The sequence below is a fragment of the Harpegnathos saltator genome, unplaced genomic scaffold, assembly GCF_003227715.2.
Source record: "Harpegnathos saltator strain DR-91 unplaced genomic scaffold, Hsal_v8.6 scaffold16, whole genome shotgun sequence".
NCBI lineage: Eukaryota > Metazoa > Arthropoda > Insecta > Hymenoptera > Formicidae > Harpegnathos > Harpegnathos saltator.
In genome coordinates this window covers 1,871,314-1,894,410 of record NW_020229939.1, presented here as the reverse complement: position 1 = coordinate 1,894,410, position 23,097 = coordinate 1,871,314, and the positions used below count along the sequence as shown (strand labels likewise).

The 23,097-nt window shown below is 39.3% G+C and overlaps 4 protein-coding genes across 6 annotated transcripts; 2 read left to right on the top strand and 2 right to left on the bottom strand.

Moving 5' to 3' along the window:
* Positions 1 to 203: 203 nt before the first annotated feature.
* Positions 204 to 4,403, bottom strand: hook (hook microtubule tethering protein). The gene is made up of 2 exons (XM_019841395.2): positions 4,135 to 4,403; positions 204 to 3,972 (listed from the first exon to the last, which is right to left on the bottom strand). Exon 2 carries the CDS (start codon positions 3,907 to 3,909, stop codon positions 1,792 to 1,794), a length of 2,118 nt encoding a protein of 705 aa, XP_019696954.1. The 5' UTR covers positions 3,910 to 3,972; positions 4,135 to 4,403; the 3' UTR covers positions 204 to 1,791.
* A 487-nt stretch (positions 4,404 to 4,890) lies between these two features.
* On the top strand, positions 4,891 to 6,635 carry Hsc20 (iron-sulfur cluster co-chaperone protein HscB-like protein, mitochondrial). Of its 2 annotated transcripts, none has more exons than XM_011140808.3 (4): positions 4,891 to 5,280; positions 5,619 to 5,998; positions 6,126 to 6,382; positions 6,457 to 6,635. In XM_011140808.3, the coding sequence occupies exons 2-4, from the start codon at positions 5,642 to 5,644 to the stop codon at positions 6,584 to 6,586; spliced, it is 744 nt and encodes a 247-aa protein (XP_011139110.1). In that variant the 5' UTR covers positions 4,891 to 5,280; positions 5,619 to 5,641; the 3' UTR covers positions 6,587 to 6,635. The 2 variants fall into 2 exon arrangements, with proteins under 2 accessions (XP_011139110.1, XP_011139117.1); XM_011140815.1 differs by lacking the exon at positions 4,891 to 5,280 and adding an exon at positions 5,404 to 5,465.
* Positions 6,636 to 6,751: 116 nt separating this feature from the next.
* On the bottom strand, positions 6,752 to 7,670 carry Ak6 (adenylate kinase isoenzyme 6). Its single transcript, XM_011140823.3, has 3 exons — positions 7,566 to 7,670; positions 7,320 to 7,471; positions 6,752 to 7,249 (listed from the first exon to the last, which is right to left on the bottom strand). Exons 1-3 carry the CDS (start codon positions 7,606 to 7,608, stop codon positions 6,908 to 6,910), a joined length of 537 nt encoding a protein of 178 aa, XP_011139125.1. The 5' UTR covers positions 7,609 to 7,670; the 3' UTR covers positions 6,752 to 6,907.
* Positions 7,671 to 11,248: 3,578 nt separating this feature from the next.
* Positions 11,249 to 16,890, top strand: LOC105182997 (protein BTG1). Of its 2 annotated transcripts, none has more exons than XM_011140833.3 (3): positions 11,249 to 11,380; positions 12,428 to 13,133; positions 13,983 to 16,890. In XM_011140833.3, the coding sequence occupies exons 2-3, from the start codon at positions 12,693 to 12,695 to the stop codon at positions 14,334 to 14,336; spliced, it is 795 nt and encodes a 264-aa protein (XP_011139135.1). In that variant the 5' UTR covers positions 11,249 to 11,380; positions 12,428 to 12,692; the 3' UTR covers positions 14,337 to 16,890. The 2 variants fall into 2 exon arrangements, with proteins under 2 accessions (XP_011139135.1, XP_011139142.1); XM_011140840.3 differs by lacking the exon at positions 11,249 to 11,380 and adding an exon at positions 11,388 to 11,911.
* Positions 16,891 to 23,097: the final 6,207 nt, after the last annotated feature.

Below are 23,097 nucleotides of genomic sequence, written 5' to 3'. Positions count from 1 at the left end.
AAACTAGTCAGACGATTAGACATGAAGTCAATTGTGAAAAAGAAATTAATGTTTAAAATTTATAAAAATATCTTCTATTTTGACATGTTTATAGAATTGTGAGCTCAGGGAAATAATTATAAATAATACTTCCATCTACACGAGATATAAAAAAATAAGCACATAATATATGTAAAATGTAAAAATAATTAAATATATAAAAACAAGAAATGAAATCCGAAATTTCGAAAGATATTTGAGTAACGTAATAATTTGCAAACATTTTTAGTTTGAACAATTTTTTCTCATATTTTTTCCAACATGATAAGAGTACGAACATGACATGTAAAGTAGGCCTTTCTTACGAATAAATTGGATAACTGAAAGGGATAATGTACATAAGTGGTTGAATAATATTGCCAATAAAAAAAATTAATTTATATATTGTAACAGTTATGATATTAGTAGCTAAGGTTATGGTAGCTAAGAATATTAACATTGTTACAATGGATACAATAGATATTTGTTTCTCGAAGCGTCCTAAGCACAACTGTGGATATAAGTGAAATTTGTTTCCGTGATCTGCTATAATGATATATTATTGTGCATTTACAAGTTTATTCGTTATTCCATACACATTCCATACTAATCTTTCAATTACTCTTCACTGATACTAAAAATTATTTTCTCTGTATTAAATAATTGATAAAATTGTAAAATAGAAACAATAAGAACATAATGATGTATCAAATAAATAATGAGCGTAACATTATATAGTATGGGGCTATAAATATATGAACATATGTATGATTAAACTTTTTATATTATATTTATATATATTTCTCTCTCTAGATTCAAAATATGTATATAGCAACATGTACATTATTTACAACAGATTGTTGCAATAGGTATTATTGTACAAGGCAGACAATTTTTATGGACATATATTTAACGTTGGTCACTGTCAAATTAAGTATCAACATTGTATACAGTACTTTAGAATCGATGGTAGTTTATCGTCAGCACAATTAAAATAATCATGGATGGAATCAGATTTGTTTATAGATATTTCAGGATATCCAACATTCTGCGCGTAATATCTAGCACATTCCGATTTATACTTCGATCTATATAATTATTTTCTTATTTACAATCCGCTTAATATGTATCCTTCCTTTTTTGAGCCCGATATGAATATTAGATAAATATAATACATTTGCGAGATATAAATACAATGTCAAAATATGTTAAAATTTTCTAACTATTAAAGAGACCTTTTTTCGCATTACTTTCGTTTAAATATTCATTAAAGGTACAACAAAGGAACGTACGTTGACAAGTATCTAATAATTAGAAGATTGTGGCTTGGCGGAGCATCCAACGTAAAAACTACGTAGTCAATATATTATGCACAGGGAGATAAAAACTGAATGTATACCTAAAAAATTTTATGTAGAAATGAATGGCTTTCATATGATTCGACTCGCACGGCTTTGTCCGTAGTCTTCGTAAAAAAATTTTAATTATTAATCCCATTAAAAGACAAAGATAACTTTTGGTTTGCACCGTTCAATCGTATTTCTATCAGAAAAAAGTTGAATCAGTCGGAGCAAGTGTAACTGGAGCATAATGTACGTTATTACTATATTGCCTGAATACTAACAAGCACCGCTAATTAATGCTTTTAAGGTGAATGTTAAATGAACAGCTATTATGTCCGCATTTCATTACGCCATCTCATGTTACGAACAATCGTTTACTATTTCGTCTTATAATACTTAAGCGTGTGAAACCTATTCGATCACGATCTCCTTATTTCGAATTGTAAGGCGAATGACGTCTCGCCGAAGGCTGCCTCTGCCTGGCTAAGAAAGAATGACCCTGTCCGGAGCTGAGCGTTGCCAGCCGTTGGTCCATCGCGTCTCTCTGGGCGGACAGACCTAATTTGTAAAAGGCGGTCACCATCAGCTTCTCCTCCATCTCGCGCAGCAACCTGCTTTCTTTTACGGTGCGCTCCATCTCCTCGATTGCCTTGCGCTGCTCCAGCAACTGGTTACGTAGCACGAGCTCGGTTGGGGAGTGTTTGGAGGACTCCAGACTCTTGATGACGCTCTTGGCCTTCTCAACATTTTTCTTGTAATGCTCCTCACGAGCGGCGTCCTCATACTCCTTCCGCGTCAGCTTTTCTTGAAGAGTCGCGGTCTTCTGCTTCTGCACCTGCAGAGTGGCCTCGCGCTCCTCGAGCTGCAGCGTCAGTCGTTCCTTCTCCGCCTGCGCCTTTCGCAACTCGTCTTGCAGCTGCACGGCCTTCTGACCGAGACCTCCGCTGTCGCTCTTGCCGTCGGCATTAGAAGACTGCATCGTGACCTCCTCCAACTTGGCCTCCATTTCCATTATCTTCTGATTCGCTTTGCGATTCTGCTCTCGCAACGTGTTCAGACGCTCTTCCGACTCGTCGAGCAACGTCTGCACGCTCGGCAGCTTCTCCTCGTTGCCCTTCTGCCTTGCCTTCAGCATTTTGTTCTCCAGCTGTAAACACAGCAGTTTCTCTTTTACCTCGAGCGGAATCATTTCCGTGCCGGCAACGCTATTGCTGTCGACGGTGCTCGGTTTTGCCATGTTTTCAGCGGCCTGCAGCTGCGCGCATTTGAGCTCTTCGTTCGTTTCCCGCAGTGCGTCTCTCTCGATGACTAATCGATCTCTCTCTCGTTGTAGAGTGTTCATCCTCGCCTCCTTCTTCTTGTCCTCGCACACCAATCGGTCGTATTTACCGCTCATCTCGTCCAACTTGTGCTGAGTCTCTGTAAGCTGCTGCTTGCAAATTTCCAAATGGTTCCGCAACATTGTTGTGCGCTTTGATTCCTCTTCGTAGTCCAGCTTGACCTGCAAATACTCGAGATTTTTGTCTTCTAGTATCTTCATTTGCCTTTTGAGGTCGCCCATATCCTCCATCTTCTTTTTGTACGATTCTATAGTGAGTTCGTACTTGGCCACCTTGTCCACAGTCTCTCTTAAAGCATCCACCTCATCCTTCAAGTGATTGGCTTCATCAGCTGCCTTCTGCAGGTCCTCTTGCCTCAATTGTAACTCCAAAACCTCTTTTTCCAGCAATTCCACCTTCAATCTGTAATCATCTCTAGAGGTTTCCACCTTGAATAGCTCGTCTTTGAGTGCTTCTGCCTGTTTTCGCAGACCAGAGTACTTCAAGATAGAGCCTGATTCTTCTGGGTTTTCAAATTCATCCAGTCGCTCTTGGAGCTTCTTGTTTTCCACAATCAATGCAGCTTTCTCCTCTTGCAGCAGAGACAATTGTTGGTCAAGTTCGTGACATCTCTGTGCTAGCTGATCTTTCATATCCACTGCTGTCTGTAGCTCAGCATACAGTCTCTGCTGAATACCATCAGCCATATCCATAGGTTCGAAATTTAGACTAGTACCTAAGCTCAGCCTGGGCCCATGAACACTGCTCTCTAGCTCCTGAATGCTTTGCATTATCGCCTGTTGCACAGTCTCCTCCATACTCATTATCCTAGTAATATATTGCTGCTTCTGGTCACAATTGACAGCACAGCCCAGAATCAGCTGCAGCAGACGACGCAACTCATCACTGTCACAATGCTCGCCAATTTTGGTTGCATCTGGCTTGATATAACCAGATAATTGCTGGTTCAAGCACTCCACATAGTATTCCATCACAGCCTCTACAATTTTCTTCATGTTGCTCACTCTGAGACGCCAATTGGTAGCTACGTCAGTCTTGATCTTTGCTTTCCATACTACTGTGAACCATTCTGGTGCGATTTGAGCCAAGGCTTCTGCTAAAGCGACTCCATCGCTTATATCCTCTGCTGAGTTGTGTGGCGCCTGAAGGTCGAATGTGTCTAACCATTTGATCAAGTTATTCAACTGCTGCTGCTGTTGATCTCCCATCTTACTCCTCTAAAGAAAAAGGGCTTTTGGACTCGCGCTTGATCGTTTGCACTCTGTCAAATCCTGCAAAACACGTTAAACATGAGCGATTTAATTACGATTCGCATTTGCAATCATAATTCGACTTCTTATTCATCCGCTCAAAATACAATAACGTAAATTTAACAAAGATGATGATCCTCGCAGACCATCTGTTGTGTGTCCATCAGGTAACCAAAAACTCACCTATGCAGTCGTTATCATCGCGCTCCGGTAAGCTTTCTGATAACGTTTTATCAGAACGGAAGTCATGAGATTGCAATTATCGCAGCGGATAATAACTTGCAAATGAACACCCGATAGTTCGCATCCCAGCACGTGTCAACTGTCAACCAACAAAGATATCGCTCGGACTGGCCATTGCTCCAACGTTACGCACTAAAGCGCATCGAATTCACTGCACTTGCATCATGTATGCGTACGTGTATGTGCATTGAAGAGATGGAAGTCTCACTAACTACTCTCGCCTTCCTCATTTCTTATCCGTCTATATAATGAAAAGTGTGAATTTTATTTTATTTATATCTAATTGATTGCAACAGGTAAATCGATTTTTAATCTATTGCAAAGTTGAAAACAAAAGTATATCTTACTCGTCGCTAAATCATACCACTTAAAAATAAAAAGGCTCCTGTCTGCCGTTGATTCGTACTACTTGAGCATAGAAATCTGACTTACCATTGAATCATGCTACGATCTCGATTGATTAGGATGTTCTTAAGTATTCTCCAGATATTTTAGATACGTTCAGGATAGCTTGTTGTATTATTTGAAATATACTTGTACGTATATCCCATATGTAATGTCTTATTCATTTATTTAGTTTTTGTAGACCACGATTATATCAACTAAAAATGTTTGCGCAATGACTACTAGATGGCACTATTTGACGTCCAAACTATTCTGTCAAGAATTTAATCTGTAGTTTCTCGATAATACTTATTTGAACATGTTTCGCATATATATTGTTCTTTTGAAGATGTGGACGAAGTTCCCTCGGGTGACACTACGGAGCTCCAAACAGGGTCTTTTAATGACTCCTTACACACATGCTCTGAGGAAGGTCCCTGGACCCGTGGCAGAAAGTGCCGTAGACATAATTGCTATTAGCCTCGTGCCGTTCGCGAACAGGAAAGGAAGCCCCTCGGCTGATCTTTTCGTGATGGGTGCGAGAGTATTGGTCAAAGTAAAGTTATGTGTAGAGCGACGCTTCCGCTTGAAGGTTGAGAGGTTGCGTTGAACTGAACAGGGCCTACCGAACGAGGAAACTTCTTTTGTCAATAATAGAAAAGTTACAATACTTTTACTTCGACGAACTTCAAACTGCATACGGTATGCAATAAAAAAACTTGTCTCTTTTGAAAATTAATAAAAAAACATTTTCCTATTAGATACAAATCTCATGGATTACAAATCTTATTAGAAAAAAAGTATTAGTGTATTGCATCACCTGTCACTAGATAGAATTTATGTCTATTAGTACATATAACATTAATAACTCAAGAAGAATAACTCAAGTAATTGGAATTGATACGTATTTGCAAGAGAAATATTTATTATATTTTATCGATTTCTTTATTTGGAAAATAAAGTTTTTTTTTATAAATAATAGCGTGAAATAACATTTTTTTAAACTATATTGTGCATTTACAGAAGATATTTTGTTATAGGTTATGAAGATTCTACTGACAAAATGTTCTTGACAAAAATCATAAAGAAATCCAATGTAGTACTAAATCCAGTCAAACAACAGTGTAAACTGTACTCGTATCATACATCAAAAACTATAGCACAATCTACAATATCTTTAATTGGAGGTTTGCGATTCTGCAGTGACAGCCCGCCAAAATGTTGGAATTGTGACTACATGTATAAATCAGAGTTGTTTTGTTCAAAGTGCAAAGTATTACAGGAATTGCCACAGAATTTGAGTTATTTTGACATCATGGGAATCAAGAAAGATTATAATGTGGTGAATGAAGACATTCATAAAAAATATAGGGAGTTGCAAAAAATGCTACATCCTGATAAATTTGGTAATAAATCTGAGGCAAGTATTGGCTCAGAAGTTTATATGTTGTTTGAAACTTAAAATTTTCTACTCAATTTTATGATTTGATTATCTATAAGTCTTGCTTTTTGCATCTGTAAATAAAATTCTTTTTAATTGTCAATAGAAGGAAAAGCAAATCTCAGAGAATTTATCATCTCTAGTAAATAAAGCTTATAGTACATTGGCACATCCATTAAAAAGGGGATTATATATGTTACAATTAAAAGGTGTATCTATACCAGAAGAAACCACCAGCTTGAATCCAGAATTTCTCATGGAGATTATGGAACGTAATGAGGAAATAGAAAGTGCAATAGAAGATAAAAACAAAATTTTAGAATTAGCTAAAAAATCTAAAGAAGAACTCGATACTCTGTCAAGGTAATTTCAATTTTCATTAATTTGAATCTATGACGTTATATTAGTTGATAGTCTATGTTTAATATCTTTATCAGACAAGTAGCAGAAGCATTTCACAAAGAAGATATTGAAGCAGCAACAGAAATGTTAACAAGAATGAAATATTATGACAGCATAAATAATAGGTTAAAGAAGTTGAAGCATGACTTAGGTATAATAGAATAAATATATTACAAAAAATACGAATGTTAACCATTATAAAATATTTTCAAGACATTAAGGATTTTTCAAGAAATAAAAATGTTACTGTATATTACATGTATAATATATATGTGCATATTTATCCATAAAATATATCCTAGATTGTATATATGTACAATTATATATATTTGTTAACTATGAGAAATGAGTAAATACCAAGTCAACACATCCATTTCCCATATAATAATATGTATATACATATTGAACTTTACTAATTAATGATAGCAGGAAAGTACAAAACAATAGAGGTACATGATAAATGTTAACACATAAATATTCAACTCTTCATGTTTGTGCATTATCTATTTTCCATTGTTGTAACCACTGACATACTCTATGTATATTTTCTACTAACTGATCCTTGTTATTGTTTACTAATTCATGTACTATTTCTTCCCTATAAGATGCCTTTGCCTCCTCGAGAATGGTTTGAAAAATTTCACAATCTATATTATCTTCCAATTTCTTGCCACTGTAACCCCTTTCTTTAAGGCGGTCATATAAGATGGTATTGTCTGTTCTGAGTACAAATACAATATCAAACCATCTTTCAGGGAACAATTCAGCACCATGATAATCTACGATATTTCCTCCTTCGCTCATAAAATTCTCCATTCCATCTAGCAACTAAAAAATTGTAAGAATGTATACTCAGTAGCCAGATATTTTTATATATATGTTGGCAAAAAATTCTTACTTCGTCTTCATCTAACACTCTACATTGATACATCTCGTCGTATTCCTTCAAGCATCCATTTTCTATAGCTAATTTATTGATGTCTATCCATGTTAATCCACTTATGTCTGATAACATACGAGCCATTAGACTTTTGCCCACACCAGGTGTACCTGGAAAACACATTATCTTAAATAAATATTCAGAATTTACGTAAAACAATGCACAAATAAAATCATATAATAAAATGATAATATTATTGCGTACCTGTTATTAAAATATTTGGCGCACTTTTCTGCATCTTTATCATCAAAGAAAAGACAGAGCGACCACGCTAACTATTTATATATAATTAAGGTCTGTTCTTTATGTTTGTACTCTCTACGAACTGTACAAACACAAATTCTTCTGAATTACTAGTCGCGTTCCGAAGTGCATCAGAAAAAAATGTTCCAAACTTTCCCCGATGCACTTACGGAAAGAAAGATAATCAGTAATTATTTGTGTGAGTTTCAGAATACGTCTGTCTAGTTCCAGAGAGAAGAAGGAGAGGAGTCATAGAGTGCATTGGCCGCGTTCAGTAGAACAAAGTGATTAGAGAGCGCTTAGTGATAATTGTCTGTGATTGAAGCATTCTTTTAGATTCTTCATAGACTCAGAAGTATTTACCAATCAGGAGCGAGATTCAATGGAAAATCTAGTAATGTTGTCCAACTGTTGAGTCTGCTGAATGCTGCCATTGCTAGAAATTGTTCGCGCGATCTCGAAATATTTCTTTCCGAATTGCGGATAATGCGTGAAAAATGAGGAGGCAAAGGGGCAAGACGAGAGAGAGCCTAGTTTGGCGATAAGATCTGCCGCTGAGTTGCCTCGTGCTTCCTCCGCGCCACGCGTATGCTCATCGGTGGTGCGACAAGGACATCGATGCTCATCCGTGTCACACGAATAGACCGAGCCGGCTATGTGTGCGTGTGTGGTGGGGGAAATCAATAAAGAATCGTGGATACTAGCATCGTTAGTTCATGTGCACGGTTGTACAGAGCGCTTCGCACTTGGCTCGGCTAAAAGCGGCCCGTGACCTCTCTCCTTCTTCTCTCTGCTAGTTTAATAGGAGAATTTGGCTGCGTTCCGATATTCGGGTGCGTATCTATTCGACACAGCACGATTGGACACAAAGTAAATGATTGGTTGGATCTAGTAATTCACAAGATAATACTTTGCATCGGTTGGTTGTGTGCAATCATGCTATGCCGAATTGGGTGCTTCCCCTGATATTCACTGAAAATCTATAGTATATGTGACATAAACTATGTATTTTCAGTACTGGCAGTGAATATCGAAACGCAACCATTTGGTCTGTTCTTTCTAGCTGCATTACTGAACTGGCAATAAGTTCAAACAATAAGTAAGAGTGCAATAAGTTAAAGTGAGAAAAATATAGTTGTCTCATTCTAAGAGCAAGAGCACAGGCTTTTGCATAACACATAATACATAACGCATAGAAGAATAAACCAATTATTGGGTGTGGGAATAAGTTTTAATCGTTTTTTATGTAGACAAAAAACATAACTTGAATATGAAAATATTAAATGATTTTATTCAAAATATTTTCCATCTGAAGCGACAACCTTCGCCTATCTTTCGCGCAATAAACAAATTCCTCGAGTGAAGAATTCTATTTTTTCCGAGGCGATCCAGTCATCGACCCATTTTTGTATGCTGTCATATGAGGTGAAGCGCTCTCCAGTAAGTGCCGACTGCGGCTACGTTCCGATATTCATTGCCAGCACTGAAATTCTATAGTATACGTGATACAAACTATGTATTTTCAGTACTGGCAGTGAATTTCGGAACGCAGCCTGCATCGACCGGAACAAATGATAGTCTGAAGGGGCAATGTCTGGTGAATACGGCGGGTGGGGTAGGACCTCCCATTTCACCCCTTCTAGATATGTCCAGACGGGTTGACCAACATATGGCCTAGCGTTGTCGTGCTGCAAAATCAGCTTCTCGTGTCTATCGTGCCATTCCGGCCGTTTTTCTTGAATAGCTTGTTTCAAACACATTAGTTGAAGTCGGTAACGTTGGGAACTGATAGTTTCGGACGGTTTCAGCAGCTCATAGTAGACTACACCCCGCATATCCCACCAAATACAGAGCATGACCTTTGACTCGTGAATATTGCGCTTTGGCGTTAATGGACCTGGTTCATCTGGCTTCACCCATGCTAGTTTGCGTTTAGGATTGTTGTAGTGAATCCAGTTTTCATCGCCAGTGATGATCCGATGCAAAAAACTCTTTCTTTCTTGTCGTTGAAGCAACATTTCGCACATGATCAAGCGCCTTTCAATGTCCCTTTCCTTCAACTCGTGTGGTACCCAATTTCCTGCCTTTCCCAGCGCATGTAAGCGTTTTCCAACGGTGGATCGATCAACATCCAATGCTGCAGACAATTCTTCAAGTGTTTGACATGGATCAATATCAAGCAATTTTTCAAGTTCCTCATTTTGGAACTTTTTTGGGGTACCATCGCGTTCTTTGTCGTTGACATCGAAATCACCACTTTTGAAGCGTTGAAACCAATATCTGCAAGTTGGCTCCGATGGAGCATGGTCGCCGTAAACATCCACAAGCAAACGGCACGTTTCCGCAGCACTTTTCTTCAAAAGATAGTAGTGGAGAAGAACTTCCCGCAAATGCTGCTTTTTTGGAACAAATTCCGACATTTTCGATGCGATATGAATATTTGCTGTTTGCACTCCAAACAAAAGTCTTATACTGCGTTTAACAACTTACATATACACCTTTTAAATCCATGTGTCGAAGGGTTAGAAAAGATGCAAGCGATACTATTAATGCCATCTATGGGGAAACGATTAAAACTTATTCCCATACCCAATAGTTTTCTTCATTTCCCTCCTAAAGATAGAAATGAAGAACTTTGATTGGTTGATTCTCTTATGCGTTGTGTATTAAGCGTTATGCAGAAGTCTGTGCTCTGGCCCTAAAGCCAGCGGCACACGGTGCTTGTTTTCGTGCTGGATTGCTTGCTGGATGAAAATACTGCATTCTAATTGGTGCATTTCTATCCATCTTCGGAAATGTACCAATCAGAACGCAGTATTTTCATCCAGCAAGCAATCCAGCACGAAAACAAGAGGCCTGTCGTTTTGTATGCACTGCTGAACTAGTGCATTAAGTTAAAGTGAGACAAACATAGGTTTTCTCACCTATCACACTTCAACCTATTGCACCAGTTCAGTAGTGCAGACAAAACGAACAGGCCAAGGGTCTGTTCTTTATAGCTGCACTGCTGAACTAGTGTAATAAATTTGAGTGAGAAGAAATATAGTTGTCTCATTTTAACTTACTGCACCAGTTCAGCAGTGTAGCTATAAAGAACAGACCCCTAATCATTGTGTGCCGCTAGCTTAACTTATTGCACTAGTTCCGCAGTGCAGTTAAAAAGAACAGACCAAATAGGTGCATTCAGTACTACAACCGCTCACTGAGCGCTAAATGAGCTCTTGCATCTGATTGGTATATACCTTTAGATTTAAAAATATACACCAATCAGATGCAAGAGCTCACTTAGCGCTCAGTGAGCGGTTGTAGTACTGAATGCACCCATTATCTTCTGATGAAAGAATACAGCTAAGACTCCATGCATGCGGTGAACTGCGGCAAACGGTTGCGGTGACCAATCAGGAGGGAGGCGCAAGTCCGGTTGCGGCAAGCTCCGGCATGCGTCTGTCTCCTGATTGGTCACCGCAGCCGTTTGCCGGAGCTCACCGCATGCATGGAGTCTTAGCTTACCGCTATTGGGCGAAACGAGTGCGTTCTAAGCTCACGCAAAAAATCACATATCGTTCACGAGCACATATTCGTATGCTAAGGGCGAACACTCATTCTGTGAGGTTCCGGCCCGGTGAGCGAGTTTCTCGATTCACTAGAAAGTTTCAACCCGTGGCTGCCTGGTGCGACGTAACACGTGTTGGGGGTTCGACTGCTTTATTTAAAGGAAGAGGGAAGACGTAGTAGTTTCACTAGAGCAACACGCACGGAATTTTCGTCACTGACTCGTAAGATTCATTTGTAATATCGCCTATCAATTAACATCATTACCGCTCGATTCGGGCAGCGGCGCGTTCACCAGGGCAATGTGCGCGAATAATAAACGGCGAGCGCGTCCGCGTGATACTCGAAAGCACAATATCGCGGTGGTGAGATCGTCCGTACGGCGCGACGTGGTGGTACGACAGCAATGAGCTGGCACAAATTGTCGCGTTGCGTTAGCCCGCGGCGACGGTGCGTCGCGAATGCGACCGCGTGCGCGAATTTCGCGGGCGGTCCGCGTCGCGATTAAGGGACACAGTCGAACGAGCGATGCAGTTCGCACGCGCTCCCGCTTTGACAGACGTTTCTCCTAACCTACTCGGCTATCATCGCGTTGTCTATAACTTGGCGCGTGTGAGCATAACATATTGCAGTGGGTTTCGTCGCGATCAGCCGCGTCATGCTTGCGAACGAGCGTTTGCGACGTGCATCGCGGCCACGCTTTATCGCCTGTGCTTCCGCCTCCGCGACACGCACGTGCCTGTCCGTGCACGCAGGTACGGAGAAACAAACAAACAAACAAACAAAGAGACGCGCACGGCGTGTCTTCGAACGACCGTTCACTGCTCGCTGGAAAGTGGAACGCATCTCGCGTTCTAGTTTTTACCGAGCGCCCGGTCAGGCAGGATCGGTGGGTGAATCAGATTTTTGCGTTTGAAGGCTCACGCACATTTGCATTGACTCATAACGCTCGAGATCATCTCGGGAATCTTAATTAACAGAAAGTATATTGTTATTTGCATACAATCATTCGTCTCGCATTTCGGGATGTGCATATGCACACCTGTGTGTGTGTGTGTGCGTGTATATATGTGTGTGTGCGCGCGTGTGGCATATCATAAATACACACGTGTTCTTCTGTCTGTTGAACCGGTAGTTTTGGAATGTTTATTGAGTTTCTTTTTTCAGATATACCTTATCATCAAATTGTGAAAGCCTCTTATCTAGAGGGGTGAAACATTCAGAGGTATGATAGGATGATGTAATATATCGTGTATTTTCTTTGTATACAGATTACGGCGGTATTGGTAGAGGACAAGAGCTGTAAAATTGTGATAGAATTGGACACAACAGTGACGATTGTGCAGCCGAGACGCGGACAATACACGTCGGAAACATAGATCTTGAAGAATTCAAGCGCTGCGACGGTGCAGAAGGGCTCTATGTGCTCCACGTCGACTTGGGCGAATGGTACTTTAGTTTCCGAGAGTCTCGCATTGTGGTATCGCGGCAGGTGCACACCGGCAGCTTGTAATCCAGGCCAAGGACAGCGACAACATGCGCAACGAAATTACAGCGGCGGTACATTTCTTAGTACAGCTGATCGAAAAAAACGAAAAATTTAGTCCCGATCAATTGGAATGCTTCAAGCGGCGGCTGGTCGAGCTGTTGACGGAACGATTCAAGAACCACTGGTTCCCCGACAAGCCGTTCAAGGGCCAGGGTTACCGTTGCATCCGCGTCAACGGCCACAATCGCAGGGACGCGACCTTGGAGAGTGCCGCAAACGCCGCCGGTGTCAAATACGAGGATCTATCCTTGCCTGTGGAGTTGACGCTCTGGGTCGATCCTAAGGAAGTTGTTTGTCGGTTCGGCGAGAGCAAGGGTTCTTACTGCACCTTGGCGTCGTTCGATGACAAGGAGAACACTGCACCCTTATTCGATAATGAGAATGCGGAAGAAGAGAACAAGCAGTTCATGGGGCCCACTAAGATACAGGTAGGCAATACTGAAGTGTAAGGTGTCGTCCCCATGAGAAGGTCTCGGAGATAATCAAGTTGATTTGCAAATCAATAGTTTCCTGTGCAATCGTACGTGTAATAATAGAGAGGAGAGAAACTTCCAATGAGGGTCATTATATATGCCGTTAATTACCAGTTGGACATCTAATCTGTGAAAATACGTGAATGACCTTATTCTGGATGCAACAAAATTTCACTTACATCCACGGAATCTCACGTATGCATTTACTTTTTTTTTTTCTTTTTGTTTTATGTAAATACGAGAGCACTGGTCAACATGCTTCACTGTCAATCATTGTATATAGTAATGATATTTTTCAAAAGTGATAAACATGCGACGTGGAATAAGGTTCTAGATGAAATAAGGTGTTAGGTACGTTGTCTCTTGAATTTTATCGTCCACAGCGAACCGACTTTTTAACTTTCTTCTTCTTTTTTTTTTTCAAAGATCTTGCAGTAAATAAAGTTTAAGAATCCATTCTGAAGAGATAGAAATCAATGATTGACACGCTGAACCTTCAAGATACTAAATATTAATCATTATACTTTTATACATATATGTGTAAGAAGATTTGACTTACAAATGGAAAGACTGAGTATCTCCGAAACTATTAGTGTAAGAATATCTTTGTGACTGAATCTGTGAGGAGGAAAGAAGAGTATCAATATTTTACCCCACATTATGTATCTCATCAACATCGCATATATATGCATATCTTTTTCTTCTTTTTTTTTTTTATACTCAAGATTATACAAACACGAAATTTTTCCCCGAGAGAAAGATGATCAAAAATAAATTTAAACTCAAGTAAATGTATGTGTTTAGAAATCCCCCCTAAACATCGGCGCAGAACAACAGGCGAAATCAAAACCGCTGAGTTCCGCTAATCAAAATCAGCAGCATAGCAATAACGGTACAGCGAGGAGACGTAATCTGAATAGCCCTCGGCTGCACCTGAACAGAAACCGCTCGTGGTTCGGTCACTCCTTCAGCATGGGCTACGGTCCTCATCCGATAAGCCAGCCATGGTACAACATAATGCCTCCTCAGTTTCTAGCCGGACCCTCTCCACCGCCCTTTATCGGCCATCGTGGCAACAAGTGGATACACCCGCCTTCATATCCCGCAGGACCCGCCCGTTTCCATCACTGGTCTCCCAAAGCCGCTCTTAAAGTATAAAGAAAAAATCGCTCTCAAAGAAACCGTTAAGAAACCCGTTTGTTCTGATTCAGAGTTCACGAGACAAAAGTAGTGGACTCGTCTCGCGTAAAGTGCGTGTTATATCGTTTTAACTTGGGAATCGTTATAAGTATTACGTTTGACAATGACAATGAAGGGGAAGGGAAAATTTTTTTAATTGACATATTCGCATTTATGTAAAGAGATACGTACGTAAAATGCGTAGACGGTGAATGATCGAATGATTTTTTTTTTTTTTAATATATTGAAAACAGGTTTGTTAACGTGTTTCAGTGACGAAAATTATATCCATCCTGTAATTACAAATGACCTTGTTCGAAGTACGACTAAGGCTTACGATTTTTTATGAACGAGAAGATACATGCATTATTGTGAGTTGCACATAACGTAACGATAAATTGGAGTAATAGATGTTCAATTCTCCGGATGCAAGGTTGCTTGTAAAAACTGATGGTAGATACTAGTAGTGCGATTTTTAAGTAGAATTAGTAAAACGACGCGTTAGGCGTGCGCGAAATGAAAATAGATGTCATATCACCACACGATAGTTATTTCTTCGGTCAATTGTCGAGATAGCACTTAAAATAAACATTGTTTGAGAGAGAAAGAGAGAGAGAGAGAGAGAGAGAGGTATATAATATATTGAAGAATGGGAGGAAAAACTGATTGTCTTCTCTGTAGAATTGTAATTGCGAGAGGTAAATTGTACTTTTTTTATAATTATTTGAGCAAAAAATAGCCTGTCTTTTGTTCCGATATGACGAATATTTAACAAACACAATAGAGTTTTATCTCGCCCCCCGCTATATGTTACGATGGAAAGCGGAAAAGGATTTCCCGTTTCTTCTTGTACCTTATTGCACTGCTTTTTCATACGTGCGTGTTTATATAAATATATTTCTAAATGCTTTCAAATATATTTATATACACATATGTCGTATGTGAAAGCATATATACTTGTTGTATATTCACTTATGTATACGTATATTAATATATACATGCATAAGCTAGTATACAATCGTGCAGTGAGTTACGCGAAAAAACGACGTTCCGTAGGAAATGCTTGAAGAAAAGTTACCTTTTGTTCCGTGTACATATATAATGAGTAATTGTTAGTGATGAACGTGACTACACACACACACATACACACACACACACACACATTCAGTGTAATCCATGGCATCTGTTCCGCTTGGTAAATCTGTTTTCACGAGATATGTGTATATATTATAATGTCGTCTAACAAAGTGTGAAAAAGCTTTGTTCTACCCTTACCGTGCACTGGTGAAGGGAGAGGAAATAACGATGTGAATGCAATTCTATTTATCTGTGCTTGGTAGAGAAATTACGTTTTTGCACGAGAAACAAGAAGAGAAATGAGAAGAAACATCTCATCGCCGAGTTTATATCGAGATTGCATCGCGACGATCTCAATAATACATTAAATATAACGACTGCCGAAATGAACATTAACGCCGCGCCTGTAATTAAGTATATCGTTATTCTCGTCACGTTCAACGTGAAGTTTACACGACGAATTTATTAACACGGCACCGGCTACATGTAAAGTAAAAGTATTAAGTCGGGACGCTTACCTGATTCTGGGCATTATTAGTCTGGCCTTTAAGTCCGAACAGTTAAGTTTTTAATATAGAATATATATATATGTATTCTATGTTAAAAGTTTAAATGTTCGAAACCCGAACCGAAATGTTTTAAAAGACCAAAATAAAAATGCCTAGAACCAGATGTAACGTCTGTTTACATGCTCCGGTGTTGGTATCTTTTTACCTTATATTCGATCACCTTGTTATCTTGTTCCTCGTGCGTATTATGAACAATTTATGATGACATCGATAGTAGACGGGATGGTCTGACTGAGCGATTCTATGCGTGCGAATCTGTTGAAAATATTGAAGTAGATGGCCCTCCTGTATACTCGTTTTAACTTTTATACAATGTACGTTTGCTTTATTCGATAATACGTCTTTCATTTTAAATGTGGTATTGTCTTTTATACGTACACATACAGACACACACATACACGCGCGTTCGCGTATAACACATACAAGTATGTATGTAAATGTACATACATGTATGTGTGTGCGTGTATACACATATACGTATGTACACATCCGTAAATACATTAGTGACATTGTAAAACGTGCAATATAATGTGCAATGCTCACTCGTGATCTACTCTGTAAGATCAGTTGTTCCTTCGAGATCGATGCTCCTATCGTGTGCAATATATCAAAACGAAATGCATGAGGTTTTAATATTGTTAGTTTATTTATTTACACGAGATCTATGTTGTAAGAATCGCTAAAGTTGAATTGCGAGCGGGTAGAAGGAAGGATTTTGAAAATCATGCGGGCGCTGAGAATATGCGAATCTTTAATTTAGATGTTATTGATAGATCAATAATATTGTACATACAGTCTTCTCTCAAGGTGTACGCAAGGTGTGCGTACAATCGACGACACGTCAGTCCCTTCGAAGGAATAGCTTTTCTTGCGTGTGCACACGACATCATGAACACTGTTCGCAATTTCAACAAAATGTCCGTAGATCCCAGTACAGGGTGCATTTTTACTTCGATAATCAATAGTAGAAACACTACGTTCTCTTGAGCGGTTATTATGTAATACGGTAGGATCACTGGGATCGGAGGAAATACGTTACACATAACGTTGCATAATAGAATTATTATCGCGGTCGCTGCGAAAATAGTGCGACTTGGTATATCACTGTTACTGAATGACACAATAGTCTTTATACACGAATGACAAACATTATTCTAGATGGGTATCATAAGCATCAGTAAGTAGACTGCACTAGACGACATTTTAATCGACACAAGGTGACTCGTCATAATGTTCACGCATTATTTATTTCGCATAACGGAGGCAATTTTACTTTGGTGTGCGTTACAGAGATGTCCTTATTGGAGCCATTCTTGATTTTAAAGAGTAACTAGATCTTTTTTCTTGATATTTAAATTGTAACATAGCTGTCGTTTCGATTTCTTTTTTACAAATAGGTACGGAGAGGAGAGATAGAGCCAATATTAAGTACAAAAAATAGCCATGAAGATCAAGAACAAATTAAAAAGTAAACTTTACAGAATTTTATTTACAGATATAAAATTATTTACACCGAGATGTTATATTGTATGTTATAAAATGAAGATATATAGCGATTTTTAGAATTGTTTAAGTGTATTTAGTGTAAGAAATAATATAAAATATAATGTGTAAAATAAGCATACGAAACGTTTACGACGAACGATATATCTTGGAAGAATTCTTTTTTATGTACAATAAAGATAAGATTAAGATGATTCACCACGACATGATTGTTGCGCGCCTCCGTTATGACGAGAGAAATTGATGCGTTGAAAATGGGTCGTCTCGTATATAGCGTTATTCTGCCACTTTAATGTTTTATATCGTTAGCATTGTTCACTAAATGCATCGTATCTGACTTAGCGTAGGGATTTTTGTGTTCAATTTGTTGAAACTTATTCAGAGAAGTTATGTTGTTGTTATATAGGGGAGTATGGAAAGTCTATATAAATATAAATATATATATATATATATACATATATATATATATAGATATATTACACACAATGTGTGCATATATATATGTAGAATAAAGCAATATTGCATTCGGACATATTCTTTTAATATTCTTACATATACATATATATATATATATACACACATATATATATACATATACATATATATATATATATATATATATATATATATATATATATATATACATATACATATATATATATATATATATATATATATATATATATATATATATAAAGAGATGCTCAACATTTGAAATGTTCCAAACTTTGTCACTGTGTTCAAATGTAAAGAAAATTACGAAAAATCGAATGCGACGAGAACGTATTCTTTATTAATGATAAGTAATAGTTAGTTAATTACTTTATACAGCGGAAATCATATTTGAGAATAACGCGTATATCTTACATATTCAACCATAAAATGCAGTAAAATAACGGAGAGAATAAAAAAGGAAAAAAAAACGATACTTTTATACACGAAAATTTGGAGTGCTACGCGGACAAGACGGAATATCATAATGCGATTAAGAGCGAACGATGTGGTTTACGTGCAGCACAAAAGCATTTTGTACTTACCCCGTTTTTCATTAGAGTGGTATCTTAGCACTTTGAACCCTGTGTCGCACGATGCACCATCGTCATCCGTTAAATATGCGCGCGTATAATATTCTTGATCAAAGTTTATCGCAATCTGGGCATCAGGGAATCGTACGTGTGTACGAGGACCAAACATACGGCGATTCCCAGTAGACATCAACGGTACAACCGATATTGTAATTTCTCATTCAGCAATGTAAATGTAATGTAATGCGTGTTATACGCAACAGTTACATTGTTAAGCGAAAAACAATATTGATTGATAGAACGTTACCGATTGTTGTTTACCGGGTTAACAGACCGACGAGATGAATAACAGAAGATCTCGTAACGAGATGCAAGAGTGGAAATGTAAAAAAAGAAAAATGTACTACATACCTGCCGCACGGACGACGGATTCAAAGTGTTAAGACTCATCGAGTTTTTACGGACACATGATTATCGGTGCCTTTCCTCCGGCCGACCAACATGCACGATTCGTTGATTTGTACCACGATTTGTATCGTTAAGCGTTTTCTCACTCAGAGGCGAACTCGTATATCTCACATCTTCCACGACAACTGCGACAAACTCTCTTATAGTGACATAACAAAGTGAATCGATTTTTTCCGCGGATTGTCGCGTCAGCGTCTGAAGAAGAACGTATTAATGTTTGGATCATTTCGATTGTAGGGTAAAAGCACTATATATAAACGTATTTATATGTATATTCTAACACTGCTATGTCATACATTGTAAGGGTGTTTCTTCTTGCGTGACTATACGATAACATTGTCATCCCGAACGGACATCGTGAGAAACGGCCCGATTTTCCTTCCGAGCGCAGAAGCGCGTCATCCAGTTTTTAATCAGTCAATTGTTCAGTCAGCGAGTTTCTGTAACAGTGAGAGGTGTACGCTTACTTTTTACACAAATGAAACGTGCGATGCAGCCGTCCTCTCACAGCTCAAAAGAAAAAAGGAAGAAACCATCAGGTCTCTCGACCAGACAATTGGCAGGGAGGGAGGAAGGAAAAGCCCGTTGCTCTTTACGCTTTCCGTTCGTCTCATTGTATGACTAGGCCGGACTTTGCATTTCTCAGTAAGTTCAAATATATAGCTCTGTTCGATATTTCTTTGCTTCGTGTTACGTGTAACGAAAACATCATACATTCGAGCAACATATTTTCGGATCACCGATTGTATTACTGTTTGTACTTTGTGTAAGTCGAGATTGATGTGAACGTGCAATCGAGTGTATCCTCGATGCTGTCCCGTGCGTTTGCACTCGTCAATCGAATCTCTCTCTCTCTCTCTCTCTCTTTTTCTCTGTGACAATATTTCTGTCACTTCTCGCACACGCGGTGTCGTTCGACTGTGGTGCTCGGCGAAAGAGCCTCATGAATCGCGCATCTCCTCGCGAATGTACTGGACAGCACCGGTTACAGTCGACTCGCGCGATTTTGTGCTTATTAATCAAATTTTATCGTCGAACGCGTTCGCACATTCGCGTACGCTAGGTAATAAATAAGTAGCGCTTTCGAAATTTTCGATCAGGGCATGCCCAACGGCGCTTCTATTCGCCGTAATACGAAGTGGCCAATCGACGACGGAGTCGCGTAGGACTCCGACCGAATCGGGACTGCTCGCACCGCTAATTAGATAAAAGTTTGTTCTGTCGTGTGTAGCATTTTACGACGTAGCGTGAATCGCGATCTGCAAAGACGGAGGTGTCGTCGTCGCGCGAGTGTCGTCGCGATCAGAAGGGGATCTCCCTTCCTCTCCCTTTCTCTCCCTCGACAAAATTCTACTCGGATAATTGTAAATATTGCATACGCAGCGACGCGATATTTTCTAATGATCAGGTCCGACGGTTATTCCGAAGTGCATTGAGAGTGCAATGATCACTTGTGTGTGTGTGTTGAAAACACGAGCAACGATTAACGATAGTATTAAAACAATCGTCGCTTCTATCTATTATCGTTAACGTTGTAGCACAACTTGTACGTCGAAATGCTAAATTGCCTCGACACCTGCTCACCTGGAGTCCCTTGCGTTTTTCAACCTTACACCTGCATGCAGGCGCATAACGCGTAAGATTGAAAATCGTACGAGCAAAGACCTGCGGTTACGGTGATTAAGGCGTTTACATAGCCTGGTCGGCCTCGTCATTGCGAAATGTCGCAGAACGTGACACTCGCAGCCGCCGCACGGCGGACCGAATTTGTGGGCAAAACTATACATGTGACACGTGATTTTTAGCGTGACGATATACTCCGAAAGATTTCGACGCATCGCATCCAGACTCGCGGAAGTCACTAGGAAATTTTGAAATCTCAAATGAAAGATGAATTCTGAGAAATAATTTCTTAAGATATATCTCTTTTGAAGGATACATTCTGAGATGTTTTTAGAAAAACTAAACTGACGCGTTTAAAATTTTATGATGTAATATACTGATGACGTGAGCAGATATATTTCGCGCGGTTGTGCTTATAATTGCACAGATCGAGCATTGAAATAAGAGCGCAAACAGCGCAATTTTGAAATCGACAAGACATTAGGGGTTTTGGCCGCAGATTTCGGTGATTTGCCCCGCTGTGCGCCGTCGTTTATCAATTAATTGTACTTATCTAGTCAGGTTGCATCAGTTGCGATGATGATTGGGTTTCCCTCTCGTTTACTATTACACCGTAAGATCTCACACGCGCGCGTGAATATATATAATATATATATATATATAAACATATATGTATAACAATATATCTTTTAAATATACGCATCATAAGGATTTTCTACTCGGCGGAAAAGAAGCGACACGATTTGTACATAACAGGGAAGAAAGACACGCGTCAGTTTCGAAGAGCGGCACGCGCGACGACGGCTTCGCCTTTGCAGACCGCGGCAGAGTTTTAATATTGTTGTCGGTAGCGATTATATCGTCTGATCAAGAACAAACGCTTGGCCATTGCGTCTCATACTCGGTGTATATACGTAAATATTAATATATACGAACGCTACACGCATGCATACAGGATTGTTCAAAAAGAGAGGTGTGTTCAGGCGTAATGAATGTTCACCGTGACTAGTAATGTGCGTTCGAGCCACTTTGCGTTGACGAAGATCTAGCGAGTTTAGTAGCGTAGTTAAAAGCGATTCGCGTCTCCCACTTTCTGTTAACACTGAAACCACCGACGATCGACAAGCTACTTCTATCAGAGCGGTCGGAACGACGGGTTTCCGAAAAAAAAAAGAAAAACAACATATAATACAAAGAAAGAAATGATTATTTATTTTTCTTAATGTCACTCAACGTCAATTAAAAATGTAGCGTGTACCGTCGGCAAATCTGCGTAATTTTTCGAGGAAATTGCAAACCGGTCGCTCTCGACCGCTTTGGTAGTTCTAGTGTTAAGCGGCGATTCAACTCGCATGTCCTTATTGTATTCGTTGAATTGTTTCGATATCGAGCATTGAACTGCGATACTTTTGTGATATGTACGACGACAAAATGACATAGTGTTATCTCCGAACAAGAGGAGGCTCGCAAGTGCGACACGTGCACACTCTCGTTTTAGTCTCGTCACTCGCTTTCGTCGTTTCGCTTTCGAGACGAGCCGTTCCATCTGGAGAGTGGCGTCAGCGCAAAATCCAAATTTTTTTCAGTGTAACGTGGAGCTTTGTTTAACTTTGCTGTATCTCGCTTGAATTCATCGTCTCCTCGTGGTTTGTGTTGCAACTTTCAGTTAGCTTCGAAATATGTAAAAAAAGAAAAAGGTAGCTCGCGTAAGTGTGTCAGCTGAAATAAGGGTTTTGTAATCCGAACGACCGACGTCGTCCTGCGTTCGAACGAGCAGGACCAACTTTACGCTTTACGCTTGAATGTACGATATTTTCAACAAGTGGGGTTCAACGTTCGATTATTCTGCACTGAAAATGTCGATGGTATCTGTTTGAACAAGAAAAGCTGCGAAATTATTGTTAGAGTGCCGCGTATACACCGCGCTCTCTCTGAATGTCTCGCGCGTATCTCTCAAATCGTGAAGAAACAGTACTTCAATTTCCTGGAAATCAATACGGACCGAAGATCAGAAAATATACCGTAAAGTATTAGTTTTTCGAGAATACCCTCAAAATTTAATTTCAACTGCATCACGTAAATATTGCGTCTACCGATGTACTTGCGATCTGACTTCAAGATGTTCGTCGTGGCATTAGGCTTATTCGTTTTGTCTACACTGCTGAACTGATGTATTAAGTTAAAGTGAGACAAACGTAGGTTTTCTCACTTCAACTTGTTGCACCAGTTCAGACCAAACGAACAGGCCTATTATTCTATTCAAAATCGGAGCACAAACGCGCATCCAACAAACAGAACACGCACGCACACACCCACATATATACATTGAGAGAAAACACCACACTTTGATTCGACGATTTTACAAGTATTCTACTCAATACAATATCGTGGACATTTAATGTTAGTATGATTGTATTAACGCCATTAATGACTTACAGATACATAAATCATATATGGGGATGTAACACATATTTA

Excerpts from the sequence above, each read along its gene's own strand:
- LOC105182997 (XM_011140833.3), top strand. The coding sequence starts at position 12,693 with ATGCGCAACGAAATTACAGCGGCGGTACATTTCTTAGTACAGCTGATC. Across the intron at positions 13,134-13,982 it reads TGGGGCCCACTAAGATACAG|AAATCCCCCCTAAACATCGG; the intron begins GTAGGCAATACT and ends GTATGTGTTTAG.
- Ak6 (XM_011140823.3), bottom strand. The coding sequence starts at position 7,608 with ATGATAAAGATGCAGAAAAGTGCGCCAAATATTTTAATAACAG. Across the intron at positions 7,472-7,565 it reads GCCAAATATTTTAATAACAG|GTACACCTGGTGTGGGCAAA; the intron begins GTACGCAATAAT and ends TGTGTTTTCCAG. Across the intron at positions 7,250-7,319 it reads GAGTGTTAGATGAAGACGAA|TTGCTAGATGGAATGGAGAA; the intron begins GTAAGAATTTTT and ends ACAATTTTTTAG.
- hook (XM_019841395.2), bottom strand. The coding sequence starts at position 3,909 with ATGGGAGATCAACAGCAGCAGCAGTTGAATAACTTGATCAAATGGTTA.
- Hsc20 (XM_011140808.3), top strand. The coding sequence starts at position 5,642 with ATGTTCTTGACAAAAATCATAAAGAAATCCAATGTAGTACTAAATCCA. Across the intron at positions 5,999-6,125 it reads AATTTGGTAATAAATCTGAG|AAGGAAAAGCAAATCTCAGA; the intron begins GCAAGTATTGGC and ends AATTGTCAATAG. Across the intron at positions 6,383-6,456 it reads GAACTCGATACTCTGTCAAG|ACAAGTAGCAGAAGCATTTC; the intron begins GTAATTTCAATT and ends TATCTTTATCAG.